This window comes from Phalangium opilio, unplaced genomic scaffold, assembly GCF_054372755.1.
Source record: "Phalangium opilio isolate 3A_F unplaced genomic scaffold, DU_Popi_V2 ptg000390l_1, whole genome shotgun sequence".
In the NCBI taxonomy this organism is placed as follows: domain Eukaryota; kingdom Metazoa; phylum Arthropoda; class Arachnida; order Opiliones; family Phalangiidae; genus Phalangium; species Phalangium opilio.
In genome coordinates, this window is record NW_028324234.1 from 1,042,198 (window position 1) to 1,066,874 (window position 24,677).

Consider the following 24,677-nt stretch of genomic DNA (forward strand, 5'->3'; position numbering starts at 1 on the left):
AAACATTTCTGCTAACGGAGAGTGAACAAATTTTAGTTTATATACATGTATTAAAAAACTGATAGTAATAAAAAACAATAACATCAAGATCTATATGTTACACAATTGATCATAAAAAATATTAAAGACCAACATAATTTTTTTAACAGCCCCCCTTTTCAAAAATGATTCCAGAGAGAGAGAGCCGCACATGCGCAATCGGCGCAACAGAGAGGGAAACAAGATGGCACAAGGGCTGGGCCTTAAAACTAATTTTACAAGGCTCACGTGACCCCCATATAGTTGATCTCCAATAAATCGTACAACTAAAAACATTTCTGAAACACAATCGTGTGTCCACTTAATTTCTAATAACGTCACATTTCAAATAATATGAATGAAACTAAATTGTGCACCCCACTAAAGTATAATCTTTAAAAACCATACGAATCAAATAATGTATCTAAAACAAAATCCTGGATCCCTAAACCAGAAAGCTCTATGACCGCAAACCGTCCCCTCTATTTTACGAAACCGAACCTAACCATCCAGCCTATTCTGATGTATCACGCGTGTACGAAATTTAATTTTCATCTTGTTTCCTTCACTCAAAAAGCCCGCGAAGTTTAAACTACCTTTCTTTCCTCTCCTCACTTATTTACCAGGCAGGCAGTTCTCTCTCTACGTTGCGATTTCCTTCGTTTCTCTCTTAGCTTCTCTCTCTCCAAATCGTGTACGCTATCTCCGTATCGTGTACGCGTCCGGGACAGGGACAGGCACTTGGGCCCTTTCTTAAATTTTACCGGAATTAAAATTCCGTGTAAAATTAAAAATGTCTGAAGGGTTTGTTTACGTTTCGGCCAGTATTACTTCTGAGGTGTTAACCTCTAACCGTATTTTCGTGTTTACCCTTTCTGAATTTCCTTCTGAAGGGATGACGTCAAGTCTTACTCCTCGGCTGTGCGCCGAGGTAGGTGCGCGTGAGAGCCATCTTGGCCCGCCGTTGTAGTTACCTTCTCTCTTTCACTCTCCTTTCTATTAATGCTCACTGGTGCTACGCATTTCCATCCATTTGTTAACGCGGGTTTAACATGGCTTTGCCTGTCCATGGGTTAGGTGGTCTGAGAGCAAACTAGAGTTTGCATTGAATACTATCAGAAGGCCATTAAATTAGCCTAGGATGTAACCAATAGCGGGGTTTGGGACTCCCTTCTCTTGTGTAGCAATACTGAAGAAGGGCGACACATTCGCCACCTTGCGATTACTTTTCTCAGCCCTCCGGTTTAAGCCCGACTCGTACGCTAAAATTTGTCCTACTGAGAGAAAAACAGCTATTGGCTGAGCATGAACGCTGGATCTCTAAAGGGACCGGAAAACGCCTGCCTTCCACTGTAAAAACCGAATTCTCTCTAGCACAGCATCGGGAGTAGGGATGGGGGCTGTGAAATTGGGAACAGTCAAGGCCATTCGGTCTTTTGCAATTCTTTTTTATATATAAAGCAAACGTGCTATAGAGAGGAATCTACCCCGTTTTCCGGTCCCTTTAGAGATGCAGCGTTCATGGGCTGAAGAAGTCACGCCCCGCTCACGTGAAGAAAGATTCCCAAGAGTTTTTTTGTTTTTAAAAGGAGATCATTTAATGTGTCAGTATGACAATATGATGATGATAATTACAATGTATGACTAAAATATTACAAAATTACAAATCAAAATAACCAATTTAAATTAAGAAATTAAAACTAAGGGGTTGGCTGTTTTTTTAAAAAATGAACAAAAGAAAAGGGGTAAAATAGTTGCTAGGGGGAAGGGTACTGGCAAATCGAAAAATCCCACGTGAGATTCCATGAATTTTTAGAAATTCAGGATCGTCACTCCCAGAGCGTAGAGCAGAAACTCTGGCAATGGTGAGGCGACGATGCCTGGAAACAAGGCGTTCAACAATATTATTAAAATCCACGGGGTTCAGGGTATTGTGCGGGATGGCGCTATAAAACTCGTAAAAAACGCGTTTTAGTAAAAGAAAGGCAAGGTTGCAAAAGTCGTGATTCTTGCCTAAGGGAAGGAACCAGATATCAGCATCATCATGAGCGTGATGTCGGACCTCGTGAACCCACAAAAGAACGCGAGAGGAGACTGTCTCATAAAGCGGGCAAGTGAGACACATGTGATCTAATGACCCAACACATGGACAGAACGGGCATGAGTTCGTGGCGTAATCAGAGCTCGAGATTTCAAACAGGCTTAGAAAAGGTGGAAAAAAACTTCTTACCCCAGCAAAGACGTACGTTATACCAGCTATTGTAATGGTTTATTTCCTAGGCTAATTTAATCGACTTCTGATACTAATCCTATTTCACCTTCTAAAAAGCATAAGCCCACTCAGTCAATGTTGACGCTTGCTTCTCCAGCTTTGGGTGCGGCGTTAAGGTTGTTTACTTGTATCACCGCTAGGGTTTTTGATATATTTATCTCGATCTTCAGTTGGTTAATTTTTTGACGTAATCCTTCAATTTCTTTGTCCCGATGAGAAACGGAACTGACCAGTTTTTCTTCCCTATGGGTCAGTTCCTGAAGTTTGTCCTCGAGGTTGCGAATGATGTCGTTTAGTCGGGCAAATTCGGCGTCTCTTTCGATGATAACCGCCTCCAAATGTTCTTTCATCCCCTTCATTTGCAGTTCGTAATTCTTTTTTTCGGCCGAGAGAGATGTAATGGTCTGATTGCGATTGTTTAAGATTTCGGTCAATTCGGCCAGGTCTCAATTTCGGAACTCTCCTCTTCTGAAGCGCCATTTTTTATTTTCGATAACTCTTTTATTCTAACTAATAATTCCGATCTTTCTAACTTGAGTCTTTCGATTTCTTCCATTTTGTCTTTGTTTAATGCTTCATTTTCTATATGAACAGAATCCAATTTCGCTCGCAATCTGTTCACTTCTTCACTCAGTTCAACACATTGTCCTTCAATTTTGAAATTTCTTCATCCTGCTCAGGGTTGGAAAAAATCCGGGTTTTATTAAAAAAACAAAAAAACAAAAAAAAAACTCAGCCCACTGTTGTTTTGGTTTTATTAAAAAAATACCCCTTAGCCCACTGGATTTTATCAGAAGTAAGATAAGGGACTAGAAGTATCGAGGTAACCAAATTCTTCACTTGGCGAAAGTGAATATTGTTCATAAAAACACCAACAGTTGGCCCTCTGGTAGCGGTTTCTGAGTTTTCCCTCCAAAAGGTGAGACGCTCGAACTAGATTCAAGCACCCGCGCCCGTGTTCCGCGGCTTTAGGTTGAGAGGAAGGGGGTAGGAAATGTTCTTGGAAGTCGACCAATTTCTCTCTAGTGTAGGCGCGATCGGAGCCTCCGAAATGAACTAGGCTCATGCATATCAAATTTTATGTGGGGAGATATCCAGTTTGTTAAGGAAAATATTTTCACCATATATGTGTACGAGATGGCGCTTATATTACCGTTGTGACAGGGGTCTTCCTTAAATTATCGTTGATATTTTAGGGGTCAGTCATAAAATTTTTATGATAGAGAAAAGTTTCATCCTAAAATTAACGTAAATGTTTTTGGGGCTATTCACTTTTTATTGAATCTTTCGGTTAGATTATATTGATGACAACAAATTATTCCAATTAAAATAATTCAGTAAGAGTAATAAAAACGTATACTTACAATCCGCGACCTTTGCCCAAATACTTCAGCAGTCGACAGGGTCACGGGGTTGAACTTTGTTTATTTTACGGTAATATCATAAGCGCCCCAAGCGTAAAACCACGGCGAACTAAATTTGTTAAAAATATATTCTCGCTTCGCGACACGCATGGGCCTAGTTCGTTTCGGAGGCTCCGGCGCGATGGAAGCGGCATAAAATCGTCCAATTTCTTCACTAGTGCCAGGGTCTATTTCCAATGCTCTTTACTTCTACTCCCTTATCCTACTTCTGATTTTATAAAAAAAAAAATCAAAAACAGCCTATCGGGTTTTATTGGGATTTTTTATCTTTGGCAGTTGCGTGGATGGTAGAAATTGTCATTAAAAAGTAAAGTTCTGCTTACTAAAAAAAGTCTTAAAATGTCTCATGAAAAATAATAAATAATATTAAATGGTACTTTTGAAGTTGAAACAACAAATATCTTAAACCATCTTTTAAATGAAATTATTCAAGCATTCAAATTCATCATCAAAATTGAAGATCTTAGTGATCAGGGTTTTATTAAGTGGGTTTTTTATGGTGGGTAAAACCCAATAAAGACCGTGGGCTTTTTCTTTAGAGCTGGGTTTTTTTAATTAGGATCCTATTTACTTCTTTGGTTGCGAATGCCTCTTGACTTTCAGAGGAAGCGATCAGGGATTTATTATGAACATGACGCAAAAGTATATTTTTAATTTTATATCCACCCATGTCTAAGGCAGTTTCATCACCATAAGAGATGTAAATATCGGCGTCGTTAGCTAGCAACAGTTGGATAATATCCAAATGTCTTTCAGTGCAAGCCGTCATTAATGGTGTTTTACCGCTCCAATCTTTCTGATTAACGTCAGCTCCCATTTTGAGAAAGACTTGTACTACATTCAAATGACCAGAAACTATAGCTAGTGTTAACGGTTCCGATAGATCTTGACTGCGCGGATCAATTGGGTCCCTGTTTTCTAACATTAATTGAACTATATCCGCGTGTCCACGCTCCAAAGCCGCGGTCAAGGGTGTCCCATAAAATTCACTTTTCCGATTAACTTGAGCTCCCTCTTCAAGCAGTAATTGAGCCACGATCGAACGTCCTTTTCTCGTAGCCATAAGTAACGGGGTACTGCCAAATCTATCTGCCAGATTAACGTCAGCTCTGCTTACAAGCAACAATTGAACGATGTCCGAATGTCCATTTTCCGCAGCCAAAATTAAAGCCGTAGTTCCATTTTTATTTGCATCATCAACTTTCGCACCTTTCTCAAGCAATAACTTAACAACATCCAAATGTCCAAACTGGGAAGCGAGCCGAATAGGAGTTTCGTCATTTTCACGCCACGCTTTGGGACTTTTAAATCTGGCCAATAAAGTCCTTACTCTCTTTATGTTACCGTCACGTGCAGCCTCGTGAATGTTCTCTAATCCTAGTGCCCGCCTAATGGCTGCCATTGATACCTTTGTCGAGTATTAGTCAATCCTGTTAGACCAATTAGCGGCGAAATTTTAACCGTAAAGTTACGCTTGATATGTTGATGTTCCTTGAGGGATAATATGAAATTAACAACATTAATTTAGGATTAAGTTGGAATTAGGAAATGAGAGCGATTTTTAAAATTTGGGTAAAATTTGATGGACAGCTGTGGCGAAGACCATTTAACGAAAGCGTTTCAAATTAAAATACTTTCTTTGTACTCCGGTTTTTAGGGTTAGCGAGAAGAGGGAGGTGGGGAAATTAGCTAGAATGAGAGATTCATTTTCAGGCGGAAAGGGCACTATTTAAAAAGGCTAGGTTGCTTTTATCAGAAGTCTATTAAATTAGCCAAGGAAGTAAACAATTATTACAATTACAATAGCTGGTATAGCGTAAGTCTCCTTCTAACTCCATGGATGGGGGGGGGGGTTAAATTTTTCCCCTGTTAGAAATCTCGATATCCTCTCTAGGAAGTCTTTCTTGACGTGAGCGGAGCGTGATTACTTTAGCCAGAAGTGGCATGAGACTAGAAGTGAAGGGCTCTAGCATTGGTAATAGATCCTGGCACTAGTGAACAAATTTGAGGATTTTATGCCGCTTCCCACGCGCTAAAACTAGAGAGAGAAAAATTGGTCGAGTTCCAAAAACATTTCCCACCCCCTTCCCCTCAACCCAAAGCCGCAGAACACGGACCCGGCTCCTTGAATCTAGTTCGGCCGTCTACCACCGCGAGCGTCTCACGTTTTGGAGGGAAAATTCTGAAACCGCCACTAGAGGGCCAACCGTTTGTGTTTTATCAAGTCTTTTCACTAATGCCGAGTGAAGAATTTGGTTAGCTCAATACTTCTAGTATCATACCACTTCTGCTTTAGCCCATAAACGCTGGAACTCTAAAGGGCAGATCGTTTGCTTTATAAGAAAAAATAAAAGGAACGGCCACGGTCGTTAAATAGTTTTTTTTTCAATAGGTTTGTGAACAGTCATAAAAAACTGAATGACCTTGTCTGTTCCAAAATTCACACCCCATCTCTTCTCCTGATTCTATGCTAAAGAGGGCTCGGTTTTACAGTGGGAGGGGGCGTTTTCCGGTCCCGTTAGAGATAAAGCAAATTTTGGCTCGTGTTTAAGGCCCCGTCAGAGAAAAAAAATCCAAAAACGAGGGTTTTCACGAACTTTTGAACGGTTTTTACACATTGAAGGATATAACACAAGAACATGGTATTTTTTACATTAAAGCAGCCAGTCTTGAACTAGAATTTAAGCTAGTGTTCGATTTGATACGTTAATTATACGTAATAATATTTAAATTCTAAAATTGTTCTATAAAGCTTGATGGGGTCCAGGTCGGAGGAGTTCATACTCATCCCCGATAGCAATTTTTTAACAATTTTGGCAACCAATTTTCAGTCATACCCTAGGCTATCCAGTGACCTATGTGAAATTATAATCAGCTTTTCCATTGAAAAGATATTTAAAGCTAATTGATTTTCCCAAAATCTAAATTTCACTATTTTCAAGGCTAGAACTTAAGTTGTTATCGCAGACAATTATAAAATAGATCACCGGACAGACCATGTGATGGCGCTATTTTTAGGTATTTTTCCACATTTTTTAATCCTAAATTTATTTAGATTAGCTCCCTAGAATGTTCAGCCCCTAATATTTCAGTGCTTTATGTTTTGGTCGCTAGTTCAGTTTTTTTCCGCAGATGGTGCTCGTTGAGTAATACGAATTTTGGCGGCTAGCGAGGGCAGAAAGAGACTTGAATATACAGGGTGCTGTGTTCATAAAAATGTTATAATTTGACAATTCTGAAAACAATTTGAATTTTCGAGTAAATTTAATCATTCTTGACAGCAATATTTAATTATACGTATATATCTGAAGTTTTTAGTCTTTCTGACGTATAGAAATACCAAACAGAATTTGTTATACACTATTGTGTAACACCCTGTATTTTGAGTTTTTTTTGTTTTTTTTTTAGCTTTGTCTACGAAGGGATTTCCACACTAAGCCTGTGGCTTATTTACAGGTGGGTCCCTTTACAATGCATAGAGGGGTGGTGGCTAGCTCCTATGCCACAGCTAACCTACAGTGCTCTATAGAGCTATTTCAGAGGGGGTAATGGCTACGTCACCAATGCTATTTGCCCATAGAGAAAACCCTCATAAAATGGCCGCCCTCTACACTCAAAGGCAGGCCCAATTTTCGTAGCAGACGAAATTTTTCCCCCACTGAAATAGCTCTATACTAACATGTTACCCCCAGGATGTTAGCCGCTTGCTTTATTGTCTGTTAGGGAAGGGGTGTTCTTTGGCGTTTTCCTTTTACTTCTCTCGTAACGCTGGCATGGAGCAATAACAAAGGATGCCCGGATTACAAATAACTATATGTAAAGGCGTTTTAAACTAGAACTCCTGTTGATACGGCACCATGGGATCGCTCGAAATTGGCAAACTAAATTCCTAGAAAAGGTTCCTACTCCTCTGTGTGGAGAAGGAAAATGTGGCGGAAGTTGTGACATTTCCCTTCTACAACAAGCAGAATGTTGTAGAAATGGGCGCTTGCGGAATTTACGATAAAATATAATTAAACCAACCCGCAGAATTTGAAACTACTTTCTTTTCTAAGATATTTCTACCTTATGTAGTCATACGCCTAAGCTTTTCTCAATCAATAACTGCGGGTATGAAAGAGTTTGTTTTCAAATGTATTGAAATGTAGTTTTCCCGAGGGGCAAGTCAAATGTGTATTCCGGTGTACACTTTACTCTGCATTACCAAATAATATCAAATTTTCGCGACATTGTATTACCAAGTGTAATGTGTACACCTTTCCAAAGAGTGATTTACGAGGTGATTTACCCCTCGAGTTTTCCTGGGTGAAAACCTAACGCGAGATCCAACTCAACACGAATACTTCTTCCATCCACAAAACGTTTCCCCTTATTTGCACTTGTACCCGAGACAGCGCAGCCCGGAGACACTCCCACTCACTTATGGAAAGGGGCTGGGAACTTTGAATAGAATAGATTCGCGTCGGATTACCGGCCCTATACTCGTTACAGATTTAGTTGTCACCAGGACCGAACACGTTGTTGCCATATTTTCTTATACATTTATAACAAGGCTACACCTTTACCTTTGCTGTAAGGCAATTGTAGTGGTATTAAAGTTGAGGAAAAAATTCGTCAAAACGAGACAAATGTACACTATTACTAAATTTTAGCCCCTATCGCAAAAATTCCGAAACCTTTTTTCTCTGACGGGGTCTTAAGAGTTTTTGTTGAATATTTGATAAATAAGTAAATTTAATTTATAACAGGAAAAATTCACTAATTAATACTTGGGCCATGACAATTATAAGATGAGGTAATACATTAAATGAAGGGTTACAAAAGTGACACGCACTTACATCGTTCAACAATAATACGACTACAGTTTTATTTATATTCTTAAATCTGAAATTAAATGAGAACTTAAATGAATAGAAAGGAGAAAATATATTTGAGATTAGAGACAAAAAAAAAAAAACCTACTGGTCATGATCGTAGTAGCTGCTCAAAATTGGATTATCCATAATATGTTAGTTAAACGACCAATTGTCTTTGTCTGCGAAATTAGAAAACCGAATGAAACTTAAAAAAGCAAAATGAAGTAAAAACGAGGTTAAAATACAATTCAAAATATTCAAAAATATTTCTTACCAAATTTTGTTTACTTCTAACATCGAGAGCGACAATTCTAAAAATCTTCTCAAAGTTTTACAAAATCCTCGGCGAATTTATGAACTGGAGACCGTACAATATTGACGTTTGAGAATTTTGCTTTATAAATTTTTGAACCATATTTTTCATAGCATTTATGTAAATATTTAAACAATCTTTTTACCGAACTTTTCTAAAATGCGGCTTTGTTTCCACGTCCAAATTCTATCGACTTAAGGGTGTATATTAAAGTGCGACGCTGTGTATCTTATTTCGCTTTCATAGGAATTTTACCTTCTGTAGGTTTTCGAAATTAAACACGCAATGGTTCATTTTAACCTCTAATATATTATTGCACTCTATTATATTAGTATTATTAAACATTAGAACCGTAAATATTATGTGTTTAATTTCTTTTGATACTTAAGTCTTTTATGGGTAACATGCTTTCACCATTTGGATATAGCCTGACGTGTTTTGACAGCAAAGCGCTTTACAAATGAATTAAAAATAACGATCTAAAGTTTCCTCAGTTTTATTTTTAATACTTCAAATATTTCTGTTTGTGAAATAAAATGGGGCACTGTCTGTACACGGGATAAGTACTACACAAAGGTTCATTTAGACTGATAACTCAAAGTGACGAAATATTTAGTGGATCCACTCAGACAGTTGAAATGCCAAACTTACAAAACATTGTTCCTATAATCTCATTTATAGTTATACCTGCATTGCAACCATATTCATTGTTCATAATCCGACCCAAAGCAACAACGCTAATATAAAATGTATACTGAAAATTTTAAACATGAACATATAAACCAAAGTCGAAGAAGTTTTATCCAGATGTTCGAACTCCAAGTACAATTCCCAACACCGATCCAAGTAGTACAGTTTAAAAATGCAGCTATCGGCCATCATTTTAATATCGGTTGTTTAGTTACAGCAACCAGAAGTTAATTTTCGCGTTGCAAAGTACATATAGCAATAATTCGAGGATGAAACTCATCAAAGCAATTAACAAACAGAAAACATATAAGAGAAAAGCGCCACTAATTGAAGTGACGTTTAAACTGTGAAATTCTTCAGGCGGGGTTTTCCATAACATGCGATCCAAGATGTAACCTTGATCCCTGTTCAGGTAGTCGAACGGTTTGGTTTCGAAAACTCTCATGATCCTGCAAATAGATCTCTAAATTCTCTTTACGCTGCATTTACGAACTTAATGCATTTATGAAATTACCCTTGAAGTATATTTTCCGTAGTATTTGAGGCGTTATCAAAGCGATGTATCTTAACTACTTCCAAGAACGTTTGGACAATGTTGGTTGATTTCCGAATTTTAACTTTAATGTTATTTTTGTCTTCATTGACAAATTTATTGACGCTTTGTTTCAAATCACTGACATGAGTAAATAATGGAATTTTTCGATATTGTAGTCCATCTAGAATTTGATTCTTTTCGTACTGGTCAACTTTAACCATTTTGTGGAACAAGGACTCTTCAAAGTCTTTGCTGCTAATTCCTGGAATTCCATCCTTAAAAAAGAAAAAACAAACATTTATCGTAGTTCATAGATTATTAATTTGACGAAAGCAAAACTCACTTTAGTCCAAAAGAACTTAGTTTCTGGGGAATACCTAACTAAAGCCGGCGTTATGTTTGGATACTTCAAAAGATCACTAGCCGTTTCTAATATTTCATATGATTTGACCGAGAAGTCGCTCTTCATGTAACTGGAAACGAAGACAGTAATGACCAATACTGCTAGCAGCCAAGATGACCACACGATACGAAATGCAAAGTTATTGGGTCGATCACCTTGAACTGCCACTGCAATTCATTAAATACAAGTCAACTGAAGATTATCACTCAGTTCCTAACTAATTTGAAGCAAAGGCAAACAGAAATAACAGGAAGCGTGCAGCAAGGAAAGCTTGGGCAACTTGAGATTCACCAACTAAAAAACACTGTTGTTTTCAAAATGTCGCTTAAGCACTAGTACGCCGGCAAACAGCATTACATAAACCAGGTTGAGGACTAAAGTAGAGCATTATCGATGTTTTTTCTATTAGCTTTACTTGGTAATTAAGCGGCATTGAACGCCTTTTGAGATCCATTAAATGAATAATAACCCTTACTTTGTTTGAGCAGCAGTCCCAATGTCTGCCATACACAATTAAACCAAGTATAAAGGTTAATCTCCCTCCTTTTAATCGAATCTATATTTTGTTCTTTCTGTAAAGCGTTTCGATGAAGTTTGAATCTTCGCTTCGTTTTTCTCTTACGACTCTGACTACTTAAAAATTTTGTTTTTAATCTTTCCAAAAATTCTTGAAATTTTCTTATTGTAAACCATGAAACGAAGCATTTTAAAGATGACACGAAAACTATTACCAATACGATGTAACCAACGAGCTAAAAATAAACTCTCTCAATGACTTGATTTGAGAAAACTCTGCAACAATTAATGTACCCGTATTTCGAAACTTAGAAAGGATAAAGATGTTACGAGTTTCATAGGTGGTTCACCGGTAAACAGATGAACTTCGAAGAATGACAATATCACTGGAGCTTCGCCCTCTTTTAATTGAGTTTGAGCGTGAAGCGAAAAAACCGATAGATCACAGCATAAAATCTGGTTTAAAAACGTAAACTTAGTCATATTATGCGGAAATCAGTATAAGAACGACACCCTTGGCAACTAAGAAGTTTTAATCAGGGAGAGATTAGAAGTAGGAATGGAGAACGGTTAGTATTTACTTCAGTCCGACTCATAGCCCAGTATAAAGCCCATCCCTCCAACACGTAACGAAAAGTTTAAATTATCTTATTGGCTGACTTTAACTACGTTTTGATGACGTTGCTGACGGGGACGGCGAAAAATGCGTAAATCCTTTTGATCTCTGTCGCTATGACCCCCCCCCCTCTTCTTTCATGCCCCTCCGTCCCGTGGAAGGGGGTCCGGGACTTTAACGCACGCCCAGATTACTCTGTTCTCCATTCCTACTTCAAAAAATAAATCCATCCCTGCGTTTTTATAAAGTAAAGGGTGACAGTGCTCTTTGAACCTTACTTCGAGACAAGCTGTTGAATGCCACTTGGCTCTCATGCTAAAAACCTCTATATTTCTGAAAACACATAACGCGAATGTTAAATTAAAATGGGCAAAAAAAAGTTTCAAGGTAATTTCTAACCGGTGTTTTAAGAATTTGTATAAGAAATGCCACAAGCCAGTAACAAAATCATTCTTGGTACCAAATCCGTGAAGTTCCTAAGCAAAATTATGAATATAAGGATTACTCAAAGGGATACTCATGGCTAGAATATTTTCTCTTATAATCGAAAGAACGTTTAAAAAATGAATTTAACAATTGGAACAATGTTTCTATCTGTGTATAGGCGTTCAATAGGGATACTTTCCAGTGCTTCGTGGAAAAACCTAACGCGTAGTGTATATTATGCGCCAATACGTAAACTTATTTGCTCGTATCATTTTTAATATTGTATTTAGAAACATGGTTCCAATTGATATTGCACTATTTTATATTCTATTTCGATTAAAAAGAAAAATTCTGTCCGGGGGTATCTCTTAAAGGCAAAACCATCCATGCATAAATAACGTTGCCAAATTCAACCAAAGCTGCTTAAATTTTTTTGTTGAACACTTGATAAATACGTAAATTAAATTAAAATCAGGAAAATGTTATTAATTAATACTTGGGCCATGACAATTATAAGATGATGTAATACCAAAAGCGCATAGATAACCAGAAAGTGAAGAACGAGAAGCCTAAACCGCAACGTGAAAAATGAGTTCCCCCATAGTCGATTCAAGATTTCCGTCCCCCTTACAGAGCGACGGGAAGAGTTGGTCTTATGCCGCGGCGGAGAGTTACTTTCGCGTAGTTTTACACAAGGTACATGCGTAAGTTGGCTCGAAAATATAGTTCACTTATTTCTTTATTTTTATGTCGTCTGCTTTAGTTTAATTCCAAGGCTTAATATAATCTAGTCATTTAGGTAGTCGGGAATCGGCACATTTGTCAAAATGTCAGATTTGAATTTAGCAAACATTTTTGAAAGCTACGAAAAGGATGACTTTTTCCTGATTGATAAAGACGGAAAACTTAAAGGTGCAATAGAATGCATGAAAAACAATATCAAAATTCAGCTTAACGAAACTTGGAAATTCCACGTCGATTGAACTGAAAGAGCGCTAAAGAACAACCGTTAAGCCTAGTTAGCAGCCGATTTCTCAATAGTATTCCCCACTATCCCCAGGAGCCGCTACCATCACGAACTACTTTCCGCTTGTCACGTGACATTAACGATGAGCTAAAATATCTCTGATTCGATTGGTAGTTGAAAACAAGGATCACCAACCACCCATTTGTGTCCCCCCCCCTTGCTTCTCATTTTACACGAATACCGTTGCTAAAGGCTGGAAAGGTTTAATGTTCTTCACTTTCTGATCTATGCGCTTTTGGTAATACATTAAATGAAGGGTTACAAAAGTGACACGCACTTACATTATTCAATAATAATACGACTACTGTTTTATTTATATTTTCAAATCTGAAATTAAATGAGAACTTAAATGAATCAAAACGTGAAAATATATTTGAAATTAGAGACGAAACGAAAAAAAACCTACTGGTCATAATTATAATAGCTCAAAACTGGTTTATCCATAATAGATTAGGTAAACGATCAATTGTTTTTGTCTGAGAAGTGAAGAAACCAATTGAAACTTAAAATCGCAAAATGAAGAAAATATAGGGTTCAAATACAATTCAAAATATTTTAAAAGTTTCTTACCGAATTTTGTTGACTCCTAACATCGACACTGAAAATGTTACCGGTATTTTTCTCCAAGTTTTACAAAATCCTCGGCGAATTTAAGAACTGGAGACCGTACTATATTGACGTTTGAGAATTTTGCTTTATAAATTTTTGAACCGCATTTTTCATAACATACTAGTAAATATTTAAACAATCTTTTTAACGAAATTTTCTAAGGCCGTTGCATTATTGAAAGCGGCTTTGTTTCCACACCCAAATTGTATCGACTTAAGGGTGTATATTAAAGTGCGACACTGTGTTTCTTATTTCACTTTCAAGGAATTTTACCTTCTGTATGGTTTTCGAAATTAAACACGCAGTGGTTTATTTTAGCCTCTAATATATTATTGCACGCTAAAATATAATTATAAAACATTAGAACCGTAATTATTATGCGCTTTATTTCTTTTCATACTTAAGTCTTTATGGGTAACGTGCTTTCACCAATTTGATATGGCCTGACTGAGGCGTGTTTTGACGACAAAGTGCTTTACAAACGAATTTAAAATAACTATCTAAACTTTTCTCTATTTTACTTATAATATTTCAAATATTTAAGTATGTGAAATAAAATGGGACACTGTCTGTACACGGTATAAGTACTACACAAAGGATCATTTAGACTGATAACTCGAAGTAACGAAATATTTAGTGGATCCACTCAGACTGTTGAAATGCCAAACTTATAAACATTGTTCGCAATCTCATTTATAGATATACCTGCATTGCAACCATATAGTATCCGACCCAAAGCAACAACGCTAATATAAAATGTATACTGAACATTTTAAACATGAATTTATAAACCAAAGAAATTTTCAAATAGAAAGAAATTTTATCCAGATGTTCGAGCCCCAAGTACAATTCCCAACTAATACGGTTAAAAATTGCAGATATCGGTAATCAAGTTAATAACGGTTGTTAGGTTACAGCAACCAGAAATTAATTTTCGCGTTGCAAAGTACAAATAGCAATAATTCAAGGATGAAACTCATCAAAGAAATTAACAAACACAAAACGTATAAGAGAAAAGCGCCACTAATTGAAGTGACGTTTAAACTGTGAAATTCTTCAGGCGGGGTTTTCCATAACATGCGATCCAAGATCCCTGTTCATGTAATCGAACGGTTTGGTTTCGAAAACTCTCATGATCCTGCAAATAAATCTCTAAATTCTCTGTACGCTGCAATTACGAAATTAATGCTTTTACGAACTTACCCTTGAAGTATATTTTCAGTAGTATTTGAGGCGTTATCAAAGCGATGTATCTTAACTACTTCCAGGAACGTTTGGACACTGTTTGTTGATTTCCGAATTTTAACTTTTAGGTTGTTTTTGTCTTTCTTGACAAATTTATTGACGCTTTGTTTCAAATCACTGACATGAGTGAGTAATGCAATTTTTCGATATTGTAGTCCATCTAGAATTTGATTCTTTTCGTACTGGTCAACTTTAACCATTTTATCGAACAACGAGTCTTGAAAGTCTTCTTTGCCAATTCCTGGAATTCCATCCTTTAGAAACCAAAAAACGAACGTTTACCGTTATTCATAGATTATTAGATTTTATGAAAGTGAAACTCACTTTCGTCCAAAAGAACTTAGTTTCTGGTGAATACTTAACTAAAGCCGGTGTTATGTTTGGATATTTCAAAAGATCACTAGCCGTTTCTAATAGGTCATATGATTTGACTGAAAAGTCGCTCTTCATGTAACTAGAAACGAAGACGGTAATAACCAAAACTGATAACAACCAAGATGACCACACGATACGAAAGGCAAAAACATTGGGTCGATCACTTTGAACTGCCACTGCAATTCATTAAATACAAGTTAAAGATTATCACTCAGTTTCTAACTAATTTGAAGCAAAGGCAAACAGAAATAGCAGGAAGTGTGCAGTAGGGAAAGCTTATAGGCAACTTGTGATTCGCCAACTAAAAACACTGTTGTTTTTATTGTATTGTTTGAATATGAGCACACACGCCGGCAAACAGCATTACATTAACCAGGTTGAGGACTGAAGTGTAGCATAATCGATGTTTTTTTTCTATTTGCGTTACTTTTTAATTAAGCGGTATTGGACGCCTTTTTGTGTTTGGCCAGAATTGAGATCCATTAAGTCTATAATAACCCTTACTTTGTTTGAGCAGCAGTCCCAAGGTCTGCCATACACAATTAAACCAAGTATAAAGGTTAATCTCCCTCCTTTTAATCGAATCTATATTTTGTTCTTTCTGTAAAGCGTTTCGATGAAGTTTGAATCTTCGCTTCGTTTTTCTCTTACGACTCTGACTACTTAAAAATTTTGTTTTTAATCTTTCCAAAAATTCTTGAAATTTTCTTATTGTAAACCATGAAACGAAGCATTTTAAAGATGACACAAAAACTATTACCAATACGATGTAACCAACAGATCAACTTCAAAGAGTGACAATATCACCGGAGTTTCGCCCACTTTTAATTGAGTTTGATCGTGAAGTGAAAAAACCGATAGATCACAGCATAAAATCTGGTTTAAAAACGTAAACTTTGTCATATTATGCGGAATTCAGTATAAGAACGACACCCTTGGCAACTAAGAATTTTTTATAAAGTAAAAGGTGACAACGCTCTTTGATCCTTACTTTGCGACAGAGTGTTGAAGGCAATGAAGGCCACTTGGCTCTCATGCTGAAAACCTCCATGTTTCTGAAAACACACACCGTGAATGTTAAATTCATAGCGGCAAAAAAAAGTTTCAAGGTACTTCCTAACCGGTGTTTCAAGAAATTGTATAAGAAATGCCGCACGCCAGTAACAAAATCATTCTTGGTACCAAATCCGTGAAGTTCCTAAGCAAAAAGAAAATATATATCAGGATTACTTAAAGGGATACCCCGGGCTATAGAATATTTTCTTTTTTAATCGAAAGAGCGTGTAAAAATAATCGAATATATCAATTGGAATCGTGTATCTATCTACAATATTAAAGAAGATACGAGCAATTAAGTTTCCATAATGAACACTACGCGTTAGGCTTTCCCGCGAAGCACTGGGAAGTACCCCTATTGGACGAATCCGTCGGGTGGTACTAGGTGTTCAATAGGAGTACTTTCCAGTGCTTCGTGGGAAAACGTAACGCATAGTGTCTATTAAGCCTGGTTTTCACTGGCCCAAAACGCAGGAAAAATAGCGTTGCGCGCCGTTTTTTCCGAGATAACTTGCCGCAAAATTTCGCGTTTTCTGAGCGGCAACCACGGAATTGGTTTTCAATTTTTCCGCAAAATTTTACGGAAAGGAGAGCGGTGGCCAACAGGAATTGACGAATGCGTGACGTCATAGGCTTGTTTTTGGTCAGCTCGCGATGTTTTTTCGACGACATTTTTTTAATTGAAGGCGTTTGTGTTGTCGAGTTAAATTTAAAAAAAAATGTATAGTTAACGATTTGTTAAAGAATTAAGTTTGGCTTAATCGTTATTTATATGATAAAAATTAACGTTTTTATGAAGACAAATTCTAAGAAAATCGATTGGTTGCTATTGGTGCATTTTCAACACAACTGGTAAGCCTTGGTCTCCACGAGCTCTCACTCTTTCATGATATTACAAGTTTTAGTGAAAACGTGTTGCCGCCGTTTTTTTAAGGAATTTTCCGCAACATTTTGCGGAATTTTTTTTTTTTACTGTTCCGTGAAATTTTTGGCAGTGAAAACCAGGCTTTACGGGCCAATACGGAAACTTATTTGCTCGTATCTTTCTTAATATTGTATTTAGAAGCATGGTTCCAATTGATATTGCACTATTTTATATTCTCTTTCGATTAAAAATAAAAATTCTATCCTGGGGTATCTCTTAAGGCTAAACCATTCACAATTTGTGCATAAATAACGTGGAGAAATGCTGCTAAGAGTTTTTGTTGAAACAATAAATACATAATGTTTTTTTATAACCGCAAAATGTTATTAATTAATGCTTGGAAATTGATAATTATGGTGTAATACTTTAAATAAAGAGTTACAAAAGTGACACGCACTTACATTGTTCAACAATAATACGACTGAAGTTTTATTTACATTTTTTAGTCTGAAATAAAATGAAAAATTATATCAATCAAAACGAGAACACATATTTGAAACTAGAAACGAAAAAAAACCTACTGGTCATGATTGTAGTAGCTCAAAACTGGTTTATCCATAATAGATTAGTTAAACAATCAATTGTTTTTGTCTGAGAAGTGAAGAAACCGATTGAAACTTAAAATCGCAAAATGAAGAAAATATAGGGTTCAAATACAATTTAAAATATTTTAAAAATTTCTTACCGAATTTTGTTGACTCCTAACATCGACAATGAAAATGCTACCGGTATTTTTCTCCAAGTTTTACAAAATCCTTCACGAATTTAAGAACTGGAAACTGTACATTGACGTTTTAGAATTTTACTTTATAAATTTTTGAACCGTATTTTTCATAGCATAACAGTAAATATTTAAACAATCTTTTTACCGAAATTTTCTAAAACCGATGCATTATTGAATGCGGCTTTGTTTCCACATCCAAACTCTATCGACGTAAGGGTGTTCATTAAAGTCCTAGTCGCTGAATCTTACTTCTTTTTCATGGAATTTTACCTTCTGTAGGTTTTCGAAATTAAGCACGCAATGGTTTATTATTAACCTCGAATATATCATTGCACGCTATATTATTATCATTAAATAGCATTAGAACCGAAAGTACAATGTGTTTTATTTGTTTTAATTGTTAAGTCTGTTGTGGGTAACATGTTTTCACCATGTGGACATGGCCTGGCAGCTGGCTGATACGTGTTTTGACAGCAAAGCACAATATAGAGAATTTAGAAATAACTACCTGAAATTTTCTCTATTTGGTTTCTAAGATTTTAGATATTTGTGTATGTGAAAGAAAATGAAACACTGTCTGCACACGGGATAAATAATAAGCAAAGGTTCCTTCATTCGGATAAATTAACGAAATATTTAATAGTTCCACTCAGACTGTTGAAATGGCAAACTAATAAAAGATTGTTTCCTATCTCGTAAATAAAAATCGATCATTTGATCGATAGTTACACCTCCATCGCAACCATATGGTATTGTTCATAATCCGACCCAAAGCCACAACGATAATGTAAAATGTATACTGAACATTTTAAACTTGCAACTATATACCAAAGTCGATGAAATTTTTAAATTGAAAGAAAATGTATCCAGATGTTCGAGCCCCAAGTACAATTCCAACTAATACGGTTAAAAAATGCAGATGTCGGTCATCATTTTAATAGCAGTTGTTCGAATACAGCAACCAGAAGTTAATTTTGGCGTTGCAAAGTACAAATAGCAATAATTCGAGGATGAAACTCATCAAATCAATTAACAAACAGAAAACATATAAGAAAAAAGCGCCACTAATTGAAGTGACGTTTAAACTGTGAAATTCTTCAGGCGGGGTTTTCCATAACATGCGATCCAAAATGTAACCTTGATCCCTGTTCATGTAGTCGAACGGTTTGGTTTCGAAAACTCTCATGATCCTGCAAATAGATCTCTAAATTCTCTTTACGCTACAATTACGAAATCAATGCTTTTACGAACATACCCTTGAAGTATATTTTCAGTAGTATTTGAGGCGTTATCAAAGCGATGTATCTCAACTACTTCCAGAAACGTTTGGACAATGTTGGTTGATTTCCGAATTTTAACTTTAATGTTATTTTTGTCTTCTTTGACAAAACTATCGACGCTTTGTCTCAAATCACTGATGTGCGTAAATAAAGCTATTTTGCGATCTTGTAATCCATCTAGAATTTGATTCTTTTCGTACTGGTCAACTTCCACCATATTGTCGTACAAGAATTCTTCAAAATCGTCCTTGCTAATTCCTGGGATTCCATCCTTTTGAAATAAAATCAAACGGTTTCCTTAATCCTATAGTTAATTAATTTGACGAAAGTGGAACTCACTTTCGTCCAAAAGAACTTAGTTTCTGGTGAATGCTTAACTAAAGCCGGTGTTATGTTTGAATATTTAAGCATATCACTAGCTGTTTCAAATATTTCATATGATTTGACCGAGAAGTCGCTCTTCATGTAACTAGAAACAAAGACAGTAATAACCAGAACTGCTAGCAACCAAGATGACCACACGATACGAAAGGCGAAAATTTTGGGACGATCACTTTGAAGTGCCACTGCAATTCATTAATAAGTTAATCATACAAAGGCCAACTTCATCTTCTGTTAAAATCGTAGCTCCATACCTTGTTTTAACAGCAATACTGACGTCTCCCACAAGTAGTTAAGCCAAATGAAGATATTAATCTTGGTTGTTTTAATTGAATATGGATTAAGTTCCTGATGTTGATGGACATTATTGTGCAGATTTTCATTTGTGAACTTGAATTTCAGTCGTTTAACCAATCCTTGAAATGTTGCTTTTGAAACCAACGAAACTAAGCATTTCAACGAAGACATGAAAATTATGACGAATGAAACGTAAGCAACGAGCTGAAATGAAAACACGCAATTGAAGACTTGATTTGGTATAATTTTGTACTTGTTAAAATACCCGTATCTCCAAGCTTAGAAAGGATAAAGAGGTTACGAGTTTCATGGGTGGTTCTCCAGTAAACAGATGAACTTCGAGGAATGACAATATCACAGGAGTTTCACCATCATATAATTGATCGTGATCGTTAAGTGAAAAAATCGATAGATCACAGCACAAAAACTTGTTTATAAAACATGTTATAATTTTATAGCCGTCAAAGTGTCGTATAGAGATTTTAACCTTACTTTGGGACAAGTGCTCTCTGCTATCTGGTCTGATCTCGCGCTGAGAACCTCAAAATTTCTGAAAACACTTGAATGTTAAATCATCGCGAGAGTGAAAAAGAACTGAATTTTCTAACCTTTGTTTCAACAACCTGTATAAGAAGTGCCACACGCCAGTAGCAAAATCATTTTCGGTATTAAATCCGTAAAGTTTCTAAGTAAAAACAGGGATAAATTTAATTTTAGAAGTAATGTGGGTGCGCGTCAAAGTCCCGGACTCCCTTCCAAGGGACGGGAAAAGATTTCGCCTCCAATTAGAATAATTTATGCTGCAAGCATAGGTGAATAGTGGAATAAGATCATATTCTTCGCCCCTCCCTCGCGCCTACCTTTGAAACTAGTTAACCTTGATATACCAGAAAGAATGATAATTTCCGTCCCCAAGCTCCTTGCTTTAAATCAGAGACAGATTTAATTTTAGAAGTAGGAATGGAGAACAGAGTAATGCGGGCGCGCGTAAGAAATACAGCGTGTTTCATAAAAACAGTAATTATAGGATCGAAGTGGGACGGTTCTATGGGCCATCCGTTTTGAGTCTAAAATGTTACTTCATTAACCGATTTTGCCACAAGGGACACTCCCTAACGCAAGCGTGTTTTACGGATGACCCCTTAAATTTAAGCAGGGATAGATTTAATTTTAGAAGTAGGAATGGAGAACAGAGTAATCTGGGTGCGCGTCAAAGTCCCGGACCCTCTTCCACGAGACGGAGGGGTATGAAAGAAGAGGCGGGTCATAGTGACAGAGCTAAAAAGGAATTACGTATTTTTCGCCGTCCCCCTCAGCAACGTCATCAAAACGTAGTTCAAGTGAGCCAATATAGACCAAGAGCCAGAGGCCTGGATCTTACCTCATAAAGTACAAAAGGTCTGACTATTGGAATGAGTTTAGTTTTGATGCTCATTAAAAGATCTGGCCGTCTTACGCATCACAGCTGGGGCATTTGAGGGGGGCGTGGCCATGTTTGACCCTAATGAGGTATGATTTCTTACCTCATGAGGTACATGAATGAAAAAGGTTGCAAATGATAGAGCTGGAAATTAGGATTACAAATATATGAAATCTGACGTCATCAAAGGGGATCATCAATAAATCAGACGGGGGATAAAATGGTCGAATGAGGTATGAATTCTTACCTCATGAGGTACATGTATGAATCCGGGGTTGTTTGCTAGATCTGGTAGTGTTAAGTAACAGAATATAAAATCTGACTGGAAAATACGCGGCTAAGGTTTAATCTGACGGCCTGATTCTTGCGTCAGGCCATGAAAGCTTCGTGCCTCATATTGCTAGATTCCCACTCGACCGAAAAAAACCGGCGCAAATCACGCAGCATACGGTAGAAATTTTAGCTTACGCCGTCGTCCGGCTGTAGACTGTTCACACAACGACTGAATTTTGAGTTTTGGCGGTAGATATTTTTGGGTCACGTGACAGATTAGAGTGGTTTCCATAACATTTATTTCGCACTCTGAATTGGTATCTCTGTCCCATTGTCGCTTAGATCGTACAAGAAAGTATATTTTCTAACCTCCTCAATAAAGACTTCCTTATTAACATCTTACCTCTATATACTTCCATTAGATACATTTTTCTTTCTTCGTGGCATGTTTCTGACCAAAAAAAAAATACATGACCTCTACCAATCTATCTAGCGTATGCGTGCACTCTTGAAATTTATGACGTAGTCAGTGGGATAATTTCATTGGTTGAGACACCGGCGTAACACCGAACACGACCGAGAAATAGAACACAACTTGCGCCCGACCGAGCGGAGATTCCGACGGGCTCGGCGTAAAGATTTTTCGGTCGAACCCCTTTCTGCTGGGTCTCCGTCGTGTTTTCCGTCGAGTGCGAGTCTAGCTTAAATGTAGCAGGTGATATATTGTAAAACCAGCCCCACTGATGTCAAGTAAATTAAACTTAACTTGTTTGAGCGAGTTGCCTCTGTTTCTATCGTGGTAATGTGGTGAAATATTTTTGACTCTGATAAATGAGATGAACTTAAATTTGCATCATTTAATAATAGAGCTATTTCAATTCGGGGGTAAGGAGAGTTTTTGAGGCGGGGTTTCACCAGTCCCCGCCTAGGTGCCTTATTGTGCGCGAAATTTAGCTTAGAGTTCTACAGTGGCCCACACGGAGGGAGGGTGACTATGACGATGAAACCGTATACATTGATTATCAGACTGATCCGGATGATGAACCAGATGACATTTAAAATGTGACATTTTTGTATCTTTATTTGCATTAAATAATAATTTAACATTAGAAGGTTTCATTGAATGAGTTTGAAATAAAATGTGCCAGCATAGAGCTATATTAGTTGAAGGGGGAAACGTCACAGTTGGGCCTGCCAATAAAGGGAGCCAGTTTTCACCCTCCCTTCGTGCGGGCCACTGTAGAACTCTAAGCTAAATTTGGCGCGCAATAAGGCACCTAGGCGGGGACTGGTGAAACCCCGCCTCAAAAACTCTCCTTACCCCCGAATGGAAATAGCTCTATTATTAAATGATGCCGATTTAAGTTAATCTCATTTATCACAGTCAAAAATATTTCACCACATTACCTCGATAGAAACAGAGGCAACTCGCTCAAACAAGTTAAGTTTAATTTACTTGATATCAGTGGGGCTGGTTTTACAATATATCACCTGCTACATTTAAGCTAGACTCGCACTCGACGGAAAACACGACGGAGACCCAGCAGAAATGGGTTCGACTGAAAAATCTTTACGCCGAGCCCGTCGGAATCTCCGCTCGGCCGGGCGCAAGTTGTGTTCTATTTTTCGGTCGCGTTCGGCGTTACGCCGGTGTCTCAACCAACGAAATTATCCCACTGACTACGTCATAAATTTCAAGAGTGCACGCATACGCTAGATAGATTGGTAGAGGTCATGTATTTTTTTTGGTCGGAAACATGCCACGAAGAATGGTAGAGGTCATGTATTTTTTTTGGTCGGAAACATGCCACGAAGAAAGAAAAATGTATCTAATGGAAGTATATAGAGGTAAGATGTTAATAAGGAAGTCTTTATTGAGGAGGTTAGAAAATATACTTTCTTGTACGATCTAAGCGACAATGGGACAGAGATACCAATTCAGAGTGCGAAATAAATGTTATGGAAACCACTCTAATCTGTCACGTGACCCAAAAATATCTACCGCCAAACTCAAAATTCAGTCGTACTGTGAACAGTCTACATCCGGACGACGGCGCAAGGTAAACTTTCTACCGTATGCTGCGTGATTTGCGCCGGTTTTTTTCGGTCGAGTGGAAATCTTGCTTTATGAGGCACGAAGTTGTCATAGTCCGACGCAAGAATCAGGCCGTCAGATTAAACCTAAGCCGAGTATTTTCCAGTCAGATTTTATATTCTGTTATTTAGCACGACGAGATCTATCAAACAACACCGGATTCATACATGTACCTCATGAGGTAAGAATTCATACCTCATTCGACCATTTTAACCCCCGTCTGATTTATTGATGGCCCCCTTTTATGACGTCAGATTTCATATATTTGGAATCGCCATTTCCAGTTCTATCATTTGCCACCTTTTTTATTCATGTACCTCATGAGGTAAGAAATCATACCTCATTAGGGTCAAACATGACCCCGCCCCCTTCAAATGCACCAGCTGTGACGCATAAGACGGCCAAATCTATTAATGAGCATCCAAATTGGACTCATTCCAATGGTCAGATCTTTTGTACTTTATGAGGTAAGATCCAGGCCACTGGCTCTTGGTCTAATAAGATAATTTAAAATTTTCTGTACGTGTTGAAGGGAGGGACTCTATACTGGGCTATGAGTGGGACTGAAGTAAATACTAACTGTTCTCCATTCCTACTTCTAAAATTAAATCTATCGCTGGTCTCAATAACTTGATAAGCTAATTTCCCGCGCTTTGTGTAATCAGCTTTATATATATAAGAGTGGTTTTGCTCCTTATTTCTGTGCTATTGATTTTAAATTTGAAACTCGCAGCCGGCGACAAAGTTTGAATTGTCGAATTTGACCCTTTAGCCAAAAAGGTTGGCCACCCCCTGACTTACGGTATTCAACAATAATAGGACTTCAGTTTTATTTAGACTTTCAATTCTGAAATGAAACAAAAATGTTCTGATTAAAAGTTATTCGTGTAAGGTACGTCTG

General features: G+C 37.2%; 3 protein-coding genes and 1 long non-coding RNA gene across 4 annotated transcripts; all 4 read right to left on the reverse strand.

Annotated features, from left to right (window-relative positions):
- Positions 1-2,832: 2,832 nt before the first annotated feature.
- Positions 2,833-5,637, reverse strand: LOC149594170 (uncharacterized). Its single transcript, XM_089861386.1, has 3 exons — positions 5,510-5,637; positions 4,286-5,205; positions 2,833-2,962 (listed from the first exon to the last, which is right to left on the reverse strand). The coding sequence occupies exons 2-3, from the start codon at positions 5,114-5,116 to the stop codon at positions 2,921-2,923; spliced, it is 873 nt and encodes a 290-aa protein (XP_089717512.1). The 5' UTR covers positions 5,117-5,205; positions 5,510-5,637; the 3' UTR covers positions 2,833-2,920.
- A 3,949-nt stretch (positions 5,638-9,586) lies between these two features.
- LOC149594171 (uncharacterized) lies at positions 9,587-12,161 on the reverse strand. The gene is made up of 7 exons (XM_089861290.1): positions 12,043-12,161; positions 11,922-11,976; positions 11,322-11,483; positions 10,987-11,263; positions 10,452-10,678; positions 10,088-10,383; positions 9,587-10,022 (listed from the first exon to the last, which is right to left on the reverse strand). The coding sequence occupies exons 2-7, from the start codon at positions 11,955-11,957 to the stop codon at positions 9,785-9,787; spliced, it is 1,236 nt and encodes a 411-aa protein (XP_089717416.1). The 5' UTR covers positions 11,958-11,976; positions 12,043-12,161; the 3' UTR covers positions 9,587-9,784.
- Positions 12,162-13,376: 1,215 nt separating this feature from the next.
- On the reverse strand, positions 13,377-13,963 carry LOC149594172 (uncharacterized). Its single transcript, XR_016379399.1, has 3 exons — positions 13,667-13,963; positions 13,503-13,572; positions 13,377-13,423 (listed from the first exon to the last, which is right to left on the reverse strand). It is a non-coding gene; the product is annotated as an uncharacterized LOC149594172 (long non-coding RNA).
- Positions 13,964-18,939: 4,976 nt separating this feature from the next.
- On the reverse strand, positions 18,940-20,478 carry LOC149594173 (uncharacterized). The gene is made up of 5 exons (XM_089861485.1): positions 20,254-20,478; positions 19,946-20,192; positions 19,650-19,876; positions 19,286-19,581; positions 18,940-19,220 (listed from the first exon to the last, which is right to left on the reverse strand). Exons 1-5 carry the CDS (start codon positions 20,296-20,298, stop codon positions 18,965-18,967), a joined length of 1,071 nt encoding a protein of 356 aa, XP_089717611.1. The 5' UTR covers positions 20,299-20,478; the 3' UTR covers positions 18,940-18,964.
- Between the last annotated feature and the right edge of the window lie 4,199 nt (positions 20,479-24,677).

What these genes read in the sequence shown, in the direction of transcription:
- LOC149594173 (XM_089861485.1), bottom strand. Translation starts at nt 20,298, where the DNA reads ATGAAACTCGTAACCTCTTTATCCTTTCTAAGCTTGGAGATACGG. An exon ending in AGTATTGCTGTTAAAACAAG is followed by an intron (nt 19,877 to 19,945) that starts GTATGGAGCTAC and finishes AATGAATTGCAG; the next exon opens with TGGCACTTCAAAGTGATCGT. An exon ending in ACTGAAAATATACTTCAAGG is followed by an intron (nt 19,221 to 19,285) that starts GTATGTTCGTAA and finishes ATCTATTTGCAG; the next exon opens with GATCATGAGAGTTTTCGAAA.
- LOC149594171 (XM_089861290.1), bottom strand. Translation starts at nt 11,957, where the DNA reads ATGAGAGCCAAGTGGCATTCAACAGCTTGTCTCGAA. An exon ending in TTCTAAGTTTCGAAATACGG is followed by an intron (nt 11,264 to 11,321) that starts GTACATTAATTG and finishes GTTTATTTTTAG; the next exon opens with CTCGTTGGTTACATCGTATT. An exon ending in ACGGAAAATATACTTCAAGG is followed by an intron (nt 10,023 to 10,087) that starts GTAATTTCATAA and finishes ATCTATTTGCAG; the next exon opens with GATCATGAGAGTTTTCGAAA.
- LOC149594170 (XM_089861386.1), bottom strand. Translation starts at nt 5,116, where the DNA reads ATGGCAGCCATTAGGCGGGCACTAGGATTAGAGAACATTCACGAGGCT. An exon ending in AGGCATTCGCAACCAAAGAA is followed by an intron (nt 2,963 to 4,285) that starts GTAAATAGGATC and finishes AACCCTGAGCAG; the next exon opens with GATGAAGAAATTTCAAAATT.